At 40.8% G+C, this 14894-nt stretch overlaps 1 protein-coding gene across 1 annotated transcript in view; it reads right to left on the bottom strand.

Moving 5' to 3' along the window:
• The window catches only part of SYT16 (synaptotagmin 16), a 203940-nt gene extending 197795 nt beyond the window's left edge, over window positions 1–6145 (bottom strand). Inside the window, exon 1 of the mRNA XM_036239028.1 lies at window positions 6080–6145. Coding sequence (XP_036094921.1) covers window positions 6080–6092 — 13 coding nt within the window. The 5' untranslated portion in view covers window positions 6093–6145. The remainder of the gene's footprint in view (window positions 1–6079) is intronic.
• Between the last annotated feature and the right edge of the window lie 8749 nt (window positions 6146–14894).

Genomic DNA, 14894 nt, shown 5'->3' with positions numbered 1-14894 from the left:
GAAAAATGGAATCGGTGGCTGAGGATTCCATTTCTAAAAGTCAGATTGTTCTTGTAACATGAAGCACGTGCTACAGGAAGGCCCTTGAGGAGACAAACATTTATTTAATGCCTACTATGTGCGCCACCTCATTTAATTTCTGCGACTCAGAATGGAACAAGCCAAAGCCTCAGAGACATTTACGAGAGTTTACCCAGTCCGTGAGTGGCAGGGCCAGAGTTCAGAACGTGGGCACCTCTGAAACTATGCTTTTGAAATTTCCATCAAAGTTAAGTGAATTGAAAACCTAATTGTGATTGGTAATAGACTATGCTGAAAGCAGTATGTAAATATTCTAGTACATAAGCCAAAAAAATTTTACATAAAGTAGATAAAATCATTTTATGTCTTTAATGTCTCCTTCATTATAAATCAAACTATAAAATACGACTTATTGCATTCCTAAAATTAGAACTCTCAAGAGTATTAAACTTTGGAAAAAAGAATACTCTATTGTAAAGGGATGATATCTATGCATAAATTTAAACTGCCTAAGTCAGATGTGCATAATCCCTTAACAGAAGGATGATAGCTCAGCATAAAAATTTAATTTGCAATATGTGCTTCAGATAATTCCTTATTTGATTAGACTGTCAATGAGTTTTACCATCGTTTAAAAATACAGATAATCATTGTTAAATGGCACAATGGGCATCTTTTTTATCAAATGTCATCCAAATCTACCACACGCAGGAGAAAGTATATTCCTCCCAAAAGATCTGGTCCATTTATACTACAAAACAGAAAGTCACCTTTGTCAAGAAAAGCCTTTGCTGGGCCTAACCAATCAAAGATGCCATGGTGAAGTGAAAACATATGGAATTCCACTCCAATAGGATGAAATCACTCATGCTAACTGACTCTCAGAATGTTTCATTAGGACATCTAATAAGTAGTAAATCAGCCCAGATTACTGTCTCCATACCCACATTTAGGTTTTCTTTAAGAGTTTAATCCTCAGTTTAAAAACAGGAGGAGGAGTTTGGAAAACAGAACAAGAACAAGCAGCGTCTCAGACCCTTTCTTCCACACTGTTTATAATTACCCAGGCTTAGTCAGCTTTTCAAGCTGAAAACAAGTGTACGACCCATATATGTCAAATCAACGCATTTGTCAGAGCTCTGGTTACTATTCTATAGCACTAATAATATCTAAACAATGTCATTTCTTATTGCAGAATTGTTACTTTTCTTAAGCGTAATAGCAGCATGGTGGGAGGAAAAACTTGTGCACCGAGGCACACTGAAGCATCAGCGCTTACAATAACATGATGTCTTGAGCTTGCTTTCAAAATACCTCCTCCCCAAAAAAGTGGAAGACATAAGATTGGAAAAACACTTTTTAATTGTCAAAGGTAGATTACCCAAGTATGTAGGGGTTTATTACACTATTATCTCTTCTTTTGTATGCATATGAAATTTTGTGTAATAAACAGTTTTGTTAACATCATCATCTCAAACCAGAATTAGGAGTCCAGAATTAGGAATCTTTTAACATTATTTCTTTCAAAAACTAAACTCAGTAGTATTAGACCACAATGCCTAGAATTACAGATCTGCATCCAAGTGCTGTCATTTTTTTTTTCAAATATACACGAGTTATAAGAATAATACAAAGAACTCCTAGATTCACCAAATGTTAGAATTTGCCACATTTTCTTTCTCTCTTCTTTTCTTGTATAACACACATATACATAGAAATGTGCATATATATATACATTTTTTCCCTAATCCGTTTAAGATTTAGTTGCAGACATCATGTCCCCTTACCTCTCAATAATTCAGTTTCACCTAAGAAGGATACACCCCTCCAAACTGCAATAAAAATATCATATTTAGGGAATTTAACATTGATATAAGTCTATTATCCAATATACAATCAATATTCAAATTTCACCAGCTATCACAATGTTGTTCTTTGTAGCATTTTTCCCCATTTTAGGATCGGATCCATTGCATTTAGGTGTCTCTTTAGTCTCCTTCGATCTGGAACAATGCCTCCGCCATCTTCCCTGACACTGATTTTTGTGCACTGTCTCTCAGTTTGGGTTTGTCTGTTATTTCCTCCTAATTAGAACCAGGTTATACAGTTTTGGCACAAGTGACACTGTGTCCTCAGTGCTTCATATCAGGAAGCACAGAATATCCGTTGGCTCCATTACTAGTGATGATAACTTTGGTTAAGGTTGTGTACTCCAGGTTTCTCTACTGTAAGAATTATTATCCCTTCCCCCTCCCCCGCCCGCTTTTGTAATTAACAAGTGATCTGTGGGGAAATTCTCCAAGGATGTAAATACTCTGATCTTCTTCGAGGTTTCGTATGATAGTTTAGCATCCCTGAATGAGTCTTGCTTGAATCAATTATTACTACAATGGTTGCAAAGTAATAATTTTCTAACTTTGTCTATATTTTTTAGTTGGCATCATTTGTATGCTTTTTAATAAATATGATTGGAAATCATTTTACTCAAGAATTTGAGTCCATTTTCATTCAAAGTCAAGCAATTTTCTTTTCAATCCTAAACATCCTAAGTTCTGAACATCTCAACTAACTAACTGATTAGCAGAGGTTCATAATCTTTACCTGCTTAGCGCCTAAATTTAATTTTCCCCTCCCTGACTCTCTTCCTTCTCTCCCCCAGGACTACACTTGGTGGAAACTGCTAATGGGGTAAGTAGGATGAGGAGAAAGGAATATGCAGGTTTCTGACCAGTAAATAGAAGGAAGGGAATGGTCGCTAGTGGAGTAACATTGCCTAACAATAATGAGCTTGTGGGTGGACCAAGCAAAAAGATACTAGATCAACCAGTAAACCAGAAGGAACCAGGTGGGGACCAGATGTTTCCTTTATGAAGCCAAATGTTCATCAACAGCAGCCCCCAAAGACCCATCCAACCAAGAATTGCCTGAGATTTCCAGGGCATAATACAGCTACATGTTTCCAACATTGCCCAAACATGATTGGCTGTTCCTAAGAAATTCTTATAAATAGACTACAGTGAGTTTAACAATAAAGACCCAGAAGGAGAACTATTAACAATGCAACAAATGATATAAATGGAATAAAACAAGAAAAATACTTCACTATGAGCTAGAAACACAAAATTATCTGGAATACTTGTTTCTAAGGAAGTCATGAAACATAATTCAAATACCTAAGTACCACCACTTTATATGATAAACTGGCTGCTCAGGCTAACGGGTTTTTTTTTTCCTACTAGTCTCTTACCATTTTTTCTATTACAGTTCTTCCCAATTTTTTTCAATCTTTTAAAGATCTTATAAGCCCGAGTTATACTAATAGAAATATGTATAGTTCCAGGGGAATTGAACTTGAAGATCTCAAATTCCATTTCATGATAGATCGCTGAAAACTAAATTGAGGAGCTAAGATTATCCATTCTTCCTCTACAATCTACCTTTATACAGCATGCTGTTCTGACATAGAACACTTTCTCTCTATTCGTTACCTTCTTTTTTAGTGAATGTTATAAGTGGCCCTGCAAATATTCTTAAAATATCTATGTATTGTATATCCCTTTACATACTACATTCATAAAGAAGATCTTTCTGGATTCCTTCCAGAAACGACTAGAGTAGAAGATCCAGATTTTGCCTGGCTTTAGAACCAATTTTTCTCTCAAGGGAAATTTCTTGGAGAAAGCAGTCAGCTATAGTCCAAGGCAACATGGTGCCCAGGTTTGATATATCTTAATGAGGCCATGTACCCACTGCGTGGTGACAGGACTGCTGAAGAAGTGATCGTTACTCTGTGATCCTGTCTGCCTCTCACCTGCCATTCCTTCACCTACAGAGCTAAGGAGAACAGGGGAGCACAGTAGCTTCATTATCACCTGGAACTTGTTAGAAATGTAAATTCTCAGGCTAAAACCCAGATTTACTGAAAAGAAATTCTGGGGGTAGGGCCTGGCAATCTATCTTTAATAAACACTTCAGGTGATTCTGATACACACTAAAGTCTGACACTTATTGCATTAAAAATATATGTCTACTAATGCCAGCATATTTTTAAAGCTATATGGGTAACTGAAATATGCAGCCAGGCTAAGAACCAGAGCTAACCGCAGAAATCTGTGTGGGAGAGGAGCAAGGAGCCCTGGGCTCTACGGTTTCAGTGTCACCTTTATGCTAACTAGAAGAGGACTCTGGGACTTTAAGGTGCAGACCTGGCCAAGATTTGTGGAGAATTTTTCAAGATACTGGCTGGGAATCCTTCTCATTCCTTCATTTCCACAGTAAGGACCTAGAGTAAGTCTGTCACATTGCTTCTGAGTAAGAGCAAAAATGAACTAATTATCCCCTACACTCTGGAAACTTTTCAGAGTTCCAGCTCCATCCCAGCTGAGAATGAACATAATTAAGATTGAGCCTAAAAATCAGCTCAAGAGCTAAGCTGGTTGAATATCATCATATTTTTTTTCTGTGAACAAACAAAACTAGTAAGATAAAGTTAGATTCTCCAGTAGAGTTGAATATACCATGTAAAGAGGTGAAAGAAACAATTATTTAAATAAATTGGGGCAGAGTGCGGACTATTTTTTCCTAGAAAACCATATGCATCTTCTTTACCCAAAATATAATAAAATGAATAATAGAACACTGTCTCACTGCATTATGCCCATTGATACCTCAAGCGCCTTAGCCTTTTTCTTGAGAAATACAATAGACCAACTCTATTTATCTTCCTTTGTTGAGTCTTTGTTAATAAAAGCTTAAATCCATTATTTATTTACCTAGACAAAAAAAAAAAAAAAAAAGCCAGACTACACTTTTTATAAATGAGCAGAGAAAAAGGAAGCCTTGGCCCAGATTAGAAGGGTTTATTATAAATACTTGATCTATGTTTATTTAATTTACAAAGGGGGAGAGTATGTTGGTATCTCCACATATATAAAATGATGGCAGAGGGAGAGGGAGGGCAACCACCTTTTACTGGGGGCCAACTGTGTGCCTATCACTGTGCAAGAGATATGACAGCTTTGTCCTGACTTTAAAGGTAAAGAATCCGAGGACACTTGCCATGGTCCCACTTCTGGTGACTTTCAGAAGTTTAAAAGACAGGTTTGTTTGGCAACAAAAACCCATGCTCTCTGCACCGCACCAAAGCCTTGTTCTCAGCTGGGGTAATAGCCCGTTTAAAAGAAAAATAAATTATTGCAGGAATGTAAGCCCCCATGTTATCCCTTCTCACCTCTCAGAAAAAAACGTTTACCAAAGCTCATCTCTAACCAGCACACCATTCATTCATTCAGAGTCCCTACCATGTGCCAGGTGCATGCTAGGTATGCAGCAGGTGTGGCTGGTGCTTTCACTCAGATCTCCCTTTGAGGCTTCACTAATACCTACTAGCTTCCCATACATCTAACTCAACCAGCTTTCATAGACGTGACTCCATTTCCAAAAGCAGTGAGCCAATAAAACACGGGTCCCAAGATGTCACAAGCAGGCGAACCCAGTGCCTTCCAACACTTCCATGCAGTAGTTTTAACCTGACATAACGACGGGCTAATCGCATTAACTGTCCATAGTGACCAGATGCGGTCTCTGGCCAGCCCTCAACTGCCCACGGGGAACATGGCCCGGCAGTCCAGCCACCCTTATGCCCAGGAAGCAAGCACGCAAATCCAACCCAGAACCTTGAACTCACAGAGCCAAAAGCTCGTGGCGCCTTGGAGGGCTCCCAGAAGGCTGGCTTGGGTCTGAGGGCACTGCCCCCGAAGGGCTGCTATGACAGGCCCTGCTGCCCGAGGCATCACAGCATCGCCTACATCTCGGCGCCCTGCGCACGCCTTTCTGCCACCTCCCTCCGGAGCGGGCTGCCAGGACCACCTGCACCGCTTAAGCCCTGCCTGGTAGCAAAGGGTGATGGGCAGAGGGGCAAAGGCTCGCCTTCGGGCCATGGGGGACCCTGGCCGCAGGTCCCGCGAGCCCAGCATAAACACAGGCGTCGGAAAGAGAACTTCCCACCCTGGGGCCCTGCGGCCTCCCACCCGGGGCCTCCACTGCCGAGTGCACTTACTGTCAGTCGCCATGGTCCGGCTGGGGGCTGCGCGGCGGCCGCCGGCGCCTGGGGGACCCTGCGCGGAGCCCAGCCGGGCGCGCGCTCCCCGCCAGGCCCCGCGCGCTCGGGGGCCGCGCAGCGCACAGCCGCTCCCGCCGCGCGCCCCCGCCGCGCCGCCCCGCGCCCAGCCGCACTGTCTCCTGCCCCGCTGGCCCGCGGGGGCCCTGAGCGCGGATCCGGCTGGCAGAGCCAGCTGAGGTAAGGCACCAGGCGGCTGACCCACCCCTCCCCACCTCCCAGCATCTGCCTCCTCACCCCCATCCTTCCCCAGACAATGAATACAGCAACTTATAAACACGCTTCTGGCCAAACCAGAGACACCTCTCCAGGCTACCTTTCCCACTACAGTCCCCTGCTACATTCTTGTTTTCTTGTCACCTTTCCCAGTTTCCACTTCTTCCCTGCCTGGAGCTTCCTACCTGCGGCTTGTGGCTTGGGACACGAGCGTCAGTGCTCAACCCCAGCTGGAAGGAGCAACGCATGAAAAAGAGTTGAGAGTAGGAGGCTGAACCAGGTGAGCTGCAGGATGTTAATCCTCCAGCGCTCAGGAATTCCTGGGAAACCCCCCAACACACCATCCTGGGCGGTTCCAAGCGTCCTATGCCCCTCATGTTACCATCTATTTTGTCTCCAATGGGAAGATAGCATCTGGCACACAGTGGGCTCTCAGGAAATAACTGCGGGGTGGATGACTGTATGACTGGAGGCCAACGTGAATAAATGAATGAAAGGCCAACTAACATCGGATGCAGACTGGGTGAGCCACTAATTGACAGAGGGCCAAAACACAGCCCTGCCAGCTGACTAGCGGATGCTGGAGTCAGTGCATCAGCCAGAATGAGTGAGCCAGACATCTTGTGCCTAACAGGCCATTTGTGTTTCAGGGGGTCTATGAGCTGACGCTGTCTGTGAAAGCTGAATATAGCCATCTTCTTAAAGACCAGAAACCAATTTCTGATGGACTCTTGGTATGTGGGGGGGCAGTGGTATATGAGACCCCGGGATCCCTAATGTAAAAGAATCAAATGGCTCAAACATGTGTCCTAAAGCATATGGCAGGCTATTTTCTTCTCACAGATGCAATCTGTTTGATGCACTGGGGATGCACATACAGTCCAATCAGTGGGGACCATCCCAGCACTGGGCTAGACTCTGAGAATACACTGGAGTAAGGCACAGTCAGACGCAGCTCCCATTTTGCTGGGCAGACACAGGAAACGACCTGAGAACAACACAGGGGAAGAACAGGACTGAGCTAAGTCTGGGCTTTTGTTTGTTTTTTTAAGATGGAAAATTGTTCAGCAGGAAAGCTGTTTCTGTCCACATAGTCAAGTATATAAAAAGAAAAAACTTCACTTTTCTATAACAATTAACTTTCTGGCCCAAGTCCCCATTCTATCTGTTGTTAGGAAGTTTGATATTTAGAGTAAATTCCATCCATGCAGGACTGAGTTTTCCTTTCCTACTTTTCCTTGTGATAGTATCCCCTTTAGGAGGAAAGGGTTGGATAGCATCAGGGACGTGAAGAGGATCTGGCCATCGGGCACCATCTCCACCCTGTGATGGACCTTTTCTGTCTGGCCTGCAGAGCTCATCAAACCCCGAGTCGTGGATGGCCTCCAGTTACCAGTCCATGGGTTCAGTAGCCACAGCTCTGCCCTCTCGCCCACACCCTAAGTCTCTCCAAGTCTTTTTCTCCTTGACTTTCCTATTGCTCTTGAGAGGAAGTGCGGCTGTTTGCCCACAGCATTCTAGGGAAATCCATGAGGGAGCCTCGGGCCTTTTCTAACAGGCCACACAACCATTTCTTTCTTATGACCCCCTTACCTTGGTGGTGAAGGGGAACTCTGCATGCTGTGCCAACAAACAAGATGTTTGACATGATGTGAGACAAAGGTCCCTTAGGTCTCAGTTTTCCCAACCTATCTAGAAGTTCTGTCATCCCCCCTAGTCCTTGGATATGGAACTTTTCTCTAAAAAAGGGAATGGAAGGAGTGGCTATGTTTTTCAACTACATGTAACCACACACTGGTGGCCTCAACGTATAACAAGGAACACAAAGGTGGTTTTGCATCTCAGCAATGCCCATGAAGACTCAGACTCTGTCATCCTCAATTTGTTGGCAGCAGTTCGCCCTCATGATCACAGTAAGATTACTGCAGCACAAAACCCCAGATCCTCACATGACAACATTTCAAAAGTCAGGGGAAGGAGTATTCCTTTTCATCTCTCTTTTTATTAGGGAAGACACTCTTTGCAAAAGCCCTCAGAAGCCTTCTCCATCAATTCTAGATGTGATGGAGTCTGGGGTGGGGGTGGGGGACTGTCTGTTATGAACAGCCTCTGTGATATGCCAGCAAAGAAGGGGTTAGGGAAGGACTGTTGGGCATGTCTTCATTTGTCTTCTCACACTCCTGGGAGAATCTCACCTCATTGCTCTCCTTTATGACCCTTTCTTTCTGGCCCAGGAAGGCTATCTCCTAAGGGGCCAGAAAACTGACTCTTAAAATATCCTGCTGTCTTGCAAATCTTTGTATCTTATACACAGACCTTAGCTTTTAAAATTCAAAGGCCAAGATTTTGGCTCCTTTGGTTCCCTACGCAACCTAAGGCAGTAGATGCCATGACCTAGTTAGAGACAGGGAGACCCACATTGTAAATGGAAGTACATAACAGGAATGAAAAATACATAAGTCTATACGTATAAAACCAGGATTCTAGTAGTTATAAGAGGGAGAAGAAGGAGTCATTGGAGGGAAAGGATCTAAAAAATAAAGGCAGGAATGGGCATTAGATGAAAGCATTACCAACATAGGCAGAGGGTGTCACCTTGGAGAGAAAGGCCAATTTCAGTCTCAGAAACTAAGGTTGAGAAAAAAAAAAATAATGGCCCAAAAGGATTTTGTGGTTAGAAGAGGAACATTGAAAGAGTTTAGGCATGCTGTGTGGTCCCCAAGTTCTCTGTAATATAGGATGTATGCTTAGTTGCCAAGAAGAAGGGAGTAGACATGAAGTTAAGGACTTCAGACATTGGGAAAGGATTTAAGTTGCCTCCATTAGGAAGATGAGAGGGAAACCAAGGATAAATACAAGAGGACTTCCTGCAGTGAGGGCCCGCCTGGAATTAGACTTCAGGAGCATAGGCGTAAGGAGGCCAGGTGTACGCTTTCTCCACCTTCACTGGGTAAAACGGGTAATGGAAGGAGATGAGACTTAAAGGAAGGCCAAAATGAAAAGGGATTCTAAGTCACTGTGTCCTCACAACAGCCAACCACAGTGCTCGAGGGGTTGGAGGATAAGTGAAGCCACGGCAGGACTGAGGAGGGCCTGAGATAAGGCGGAGGAGACCAGGGCCTCAAAACTCTGAGGGTGGCAAGTAAGAGATGCTTGGATGGCCTGGGAGAACATTAGTTAGCTATGAGGCTGTATATACATAAAGGAGGTCAGGACAGAGGAATGACCGGACTGAACAATTGTTTATAAAAAGTTTTAGCTAAGGTACAAATTGATGGTTGCCAGATGGTAGGGGAGTTGGGGGAATGGGTGAAAAAGGTGAAAGGGATTAAGAAGTATGAATAGCCAGTTATAGTCACAGGGATGTAAAGTACAGCACAGGGAATACAGATATTGTAATAACTATGTATGATGTCAGATGATTACTAGACTTATCAGGGCGATCACTTTGTAAGCTATGTAAATGTCTAATCACTATGTTGTACATCCGAAACTAACATAATATTGCATGTCAACTGTAACTGAAAAATAAATTTAAAATAACATCAAAATTTTTTAAAATATTTTAACTAAGGTATTTTAAGATTATTACGGGGTTCTTCTGACTTATTATTTGCCATAATTGTGATTCAAATGTCAACATCCACACTGCTTGAGTTCATTTCCAGTATAACACGGGACTAATACCTCCTATACACACTGCTCAGAAATTACCGTATAGGCTCTGACCCGTGGCCTATGACCACATCCTGTTGACTCTGTCAACACTCTGGTCATAAACAAAAAATGAGGGCACAGAAGGGCGAAGGGATGAAGCCACATACTCAGTAGGTGTGCGTCACTACAGAGACTATTTTTGGTTGAAATAGCTATTGCTTTCGCTTTGTTAGAGTAGGTGAAAATAGAAAACTTATTTTAACTATGATTTGTGCACGTAGCCTATGAGCTACTGAGCATTTTATATGACAAGAGTTTTTTATTGTTTTCCATAAAACTTGTCTTTGATTTTCATCCAGTCTCTGTATCTGCCCTAAGCCTCTGAACTCAAATACTTCATAATATTCAGATATGACATGGAATTTGGTAATAAACCAAATAAAGCTTTTCCAACTTCTTTCAAGCCATTAGATTAGTATGACACTAAATTATGATCACATAACATTTGGGTGAGTTAAGTGAGTTAATAAACTCCCAAAGAATACTAAGTAGACACCAATTCAATGAAGAAGGTTGAGTAATCTCTGGGTAAATAGGAGGCTATGGTCTCATTCCTTCCTGCAATAAAAAGCGTAGGGAATGCAACCCTTGACAGAAGACGAGATCAGTGTTTGTGCACCTTCACCCCGAGCGCACATTGATGGAACAGGGCAGGTAGAACTCAGGCAGAAAGCTTGCGTCTTACTGACCCGAGGAGTCAGGCAATGTAGTTTGGGCTATCAGGGTAGCTGGAAATCAAGCTGGGAAATCCTGAAAGCAGCAATTACAGAGAGGGTAACCCTAAAATGTGAGTGTAAAATCTTAGGCTACAAGCAGAACAAGAACTCCATTGATTCCAGGGCAAATCAACTGCTGGAGAGCTGAATATGCTGAGCAGATATTTCAGCAGCTGCCCACCCAGCGGTCTCCTGAGTTCAAAGTTCAAGCCCTGCCAGGGTAGTGATACGGCAAACACTTTAGGCTTTCCATTAAAACCTAAGAAAGGCCACATCCTTAGAAATAAAGGCCATATACCATGACTAAGGTATCTTCCATAAAACTAAGGACAAAACCAAAACAGATCCAGCTAATAAGCCTACAGTCAAACCTCCACAAGTTCAAGATGCTGTCAGTCATTTAACTGCCTCCTAGTACAACACAACACTCTTCAGTGGGAGATAACAGAATCTAGCACCTCTAATACGTATCATTATACCAAAAAAAAAAAATTACTAGACAGGGAAAGAACAGGAAAATGTGACCCCCAGTCAAAAGAAAAAAAAAAATCAGCCAATAGAAACACATTGATTACCCCAATGTTGGAACTAGCAAAGACTTAAAAACAACTAGGTAAGTGTGTTTACCTATTACGGGGCTCTTCTGACTTATTATTTGCCATAATTGTGATTCAAATGTCAACATCCACACTGCTTGAGTTCCTTTCCAGTATAACATGGGACTAATACCTCCTATACACACTGCTCAGAAATTACCATATAGGCAATAAAAGATGATTAAGAAATGGAGACTTTCAGCAGAGACATGAAAACCATGAAAAATGAACCAAGGGGACCTCCTAAAATTGAAAAACTCCTATACCTAAATTTTAAAAGTTATTGGATAAAACTAACATCAAGTTGAATATATAAGAAGAAAAACATTGTGGGCTTGAAAATAAGTTGAAAGGAAGCATCTAGTCTGAAGCACAGAGAAAAATTACTAGGGCAAAAAAAGAAAAAGCCACCGTGGCCTCTTGGGACAGTATCAAGTAGTCAAAGCACATGTGATCGAAGTACTGGAAAGAGAAGAGTGAGACCTGTGCAGAAAAACACATACGATGGACTGAAAGAATAAACCACGATAGGCACATCAGATCAAACTGCTGAAAACCAAAACCGAGAAATTCTTAGAAGCAGCCAGAGAAAAGGGGCATGTTGTATACAAGGGAACAAACGTAAGAATAAAAACTAACTTCTCACCTGAAACAACGAAGGCTGAAGACAATGGAACAATTTTTAAGGGCTAAAAGAAAAAAAGCTGTCAACCTAGAGTTCTAAATCCTGCAGAAATAACTTGCAAACATATAGGTGAAATACATTTTCAGACAAACAAAGGCTGATAGAACTTATCTCCAACAGAGCTGAACCACAAGAAATTCTTAAAAGAAATTCTTCAGACTGAAGTAAAATTATTCCAAACTGCTTCAAGCATAGATTTGCGTGAAGAGCACTTGAATGGTTCAAATGTGGGTAAATGCTGTTGTTTTTTGTTTTTCCATTTTTTCTTCGTTAAAAGCAAGAATAAAAATGTATAATGAGATTTGTAACATATAGAAGTAAAATATATAACAATGTCACAAAGAATAGATGGGGGTTTAAATGAAATTATATTCAGCAAGGGATTCACCCCTAATTTTTCACATGGTAATCCTTGAGCAAACCCAGGCTTCTGACCCCTGAGCAATCTCTCTCAACCACTGTACAATGCTGCTGCTTGTCTAGTGAACATTTTTGCCACTATTTGATTACTCACAAAGTTGCAATAATGACAATAATGTACAGCATCATTATCATTTTTATCAAATCATGATTGGACTGAGAAATCCGTGAGAGTCCAAAGGCCTGTCCTAATCATTTCTAAACTGCCAGAGTTAGATCCTTCCACATAATCTGCTGTGCCTTGTGGCTTGTGACCCTGCTAACTGGCCACAGCTGACTGTACTATGGATCTATGCTTTAGCTAAGGGCAGCCATCCTTTGGTGGACAAAAGGGAGGCCAGAATAACCCAGTAATCTGTGCCCAGTCATGGGACTCTCTTTTGCATTATAACTGGTAGAATCAATCAGAACTCTTTCAGAGACAGTAGAAGTAGATGTTCAGAGAGATGCTGGAAAATACATGAATAACAGTACGCATGTTACGACTATATAAAAATGGACATTCATTTCAAGACGAGGCCACAACCTGGCCATCCATGCTGCTGTGTTCACTACATGACTAAGATCCATTTTTTCAGCTTTCCAAGAAGCTGTGCCTCTGATGAGACAGTTACTTTATTGTCCTCTGTATTCTTAAAATAAGCCTCTCCAGCATTTAAGATAAAATGCCTTTGTTCCTTGCAACCTCGAGGAGGCTGTCCAAAGTTATCTTAAAAAAAAAAAATCCAGACCTGCAATATAGAGCACATTAAACCAAACAATTCAGGCATAAAAAATACCACATAGAAAGAGGTTATACAGCCTAAGGCACCAGCATTGACTTTTCATACAGGGAATTTTTTAAATGTGCCTTGAAAATTACTACATAGTTGTTCAAAAGGTGAAAATGTGAAGTTAAGCACCCACAGAATCCTCTCAATGCCATTTTAGAAGCAAGCATTCTTCAAGCTATAATTTAATTCAAGAATCAAAGACAAATTGGGAAGGCATTAATAATTCTGCATATTTTCCTAGGCTCTTTATGTCAAAGCAAAAGTAATTTTCAGCTCATAAAATTCATTTTTAAAGATACCTCAATTAAAGATATTTTATCTATATATGTGTGAATCTTTCTGTCATTACTAAAATATGCTGCTAGGAAGAGAAGCCATAACTAATTCAACTTGAAAAGGGAAACCAGGTGCTCCTTAAGTTGTCACTTCAGCCATAGAAGCTTTGTCTCATATCAATCTGAGGATCTGTGTAAATGCATAACCTTTTGATTATTATGACTTAAGAAAATCACTTCAAAAATCACATTAAGCACTAATAATCACTCTGGTTTTCCTTGTCTTCCAAGTACATTTTAAAAGCTTATACTTTCCAGCAGTAATTATTTTGAAGTTTAACATTCATATCTTTGTATTTTCAAAGTATTATGCAGTTCTTAATATTTTTGACAAGTCAGTAAATACTTCTATATTATTTTGAACTTACAGCTGAGAAAAGAATTTAAACAAAAATAAATTTTTTTAAGGATACACAATAAATTAGTGGCAGAACTGGGATACAAATTTTTGACTTCTTAGTTTCTAAGAGAGAAAATTACAAGTATTCGAACCATTTAGATAAATGCACTGTTAATGAATTTCCCTTTCACTGTTCTGGAAATCCCTGGAGATGACAGTGTCTTTGCCTAAAATTGGTTCCTTATCCCTCCTTTGGCAGAAAATACCTTGCAGATGGTACAACCATGTTTATTTCAGGGAGCACACACTTTAATTGCGTGTTGTAGAGATTGGGAGTGTTTCCCCACACTCAGTATATTCCCTCACGGTTAAGAAACCTTCGAAGCCATAAGAGGAAGGGGTCATAAACCCAGATGGGATCTTACGTGCGCTTCCCACAACATAAACTCATAACAGCACCAGAAAAGAAAACGAAGGCAATACACAGGATTTCTTATTCAGAACCGCACATTTCCAGGGTAGTTTCCTTGTGAAGAAATAAATTAGAATACTTTAATTTCAAAGTGAAAATATTCCCCTGGTAATCATCCATACTAGCTCCATTTCTTTATGATCTCACTTCTTTTATTCATGGTTTGTTCGTTTTTTAGATTCTTCAAGTAAACCTGGCATATAACATTAAAACTGCTTTAATTCCAATCCTCTACTGTGAATAATACTTTCATATATTAAGATTTCTGAAAGTGGTATGATTTTAAAATACAGCTTGGGTTTATGAACACTGCCACAATGTGTCTTCCCTTACGAAAAAGTTAGTAAATATTTAATATTAAATCATGTACTTATGATGTGGTTATTTTATAATTAGGTTGGAAATACAAATAACTTATTTTAATAGGTAACTATTATTTGTACCCCACATTTTAATTCTGAAAACCCACTGTTAAACACAAGTAT

The sequence above is a fragment of the Rousettus aegyptiacus genome, unplaced genomic scaffold, assembly GCF_014176215.1.
Source record: "Rousettus aegyptiacus isolate mRouAeg1 unplaced genomic scaffold, mRouAeg1.p scaffold_m13_p_3, whole genome shotgun sequence".
NCBI classification, from domain to species: domain Eukaryota; kingdom Metazoa; phylum Chordata; class Mammalia; order Chiroptera; family Pteropodidae; genus Rousettus; species Rousettus aegyptiacus.
Note: the sequence above shows the minus strand (reverse complement) of the source record. Positions and strands in the feature narration are given on the sequence as shown.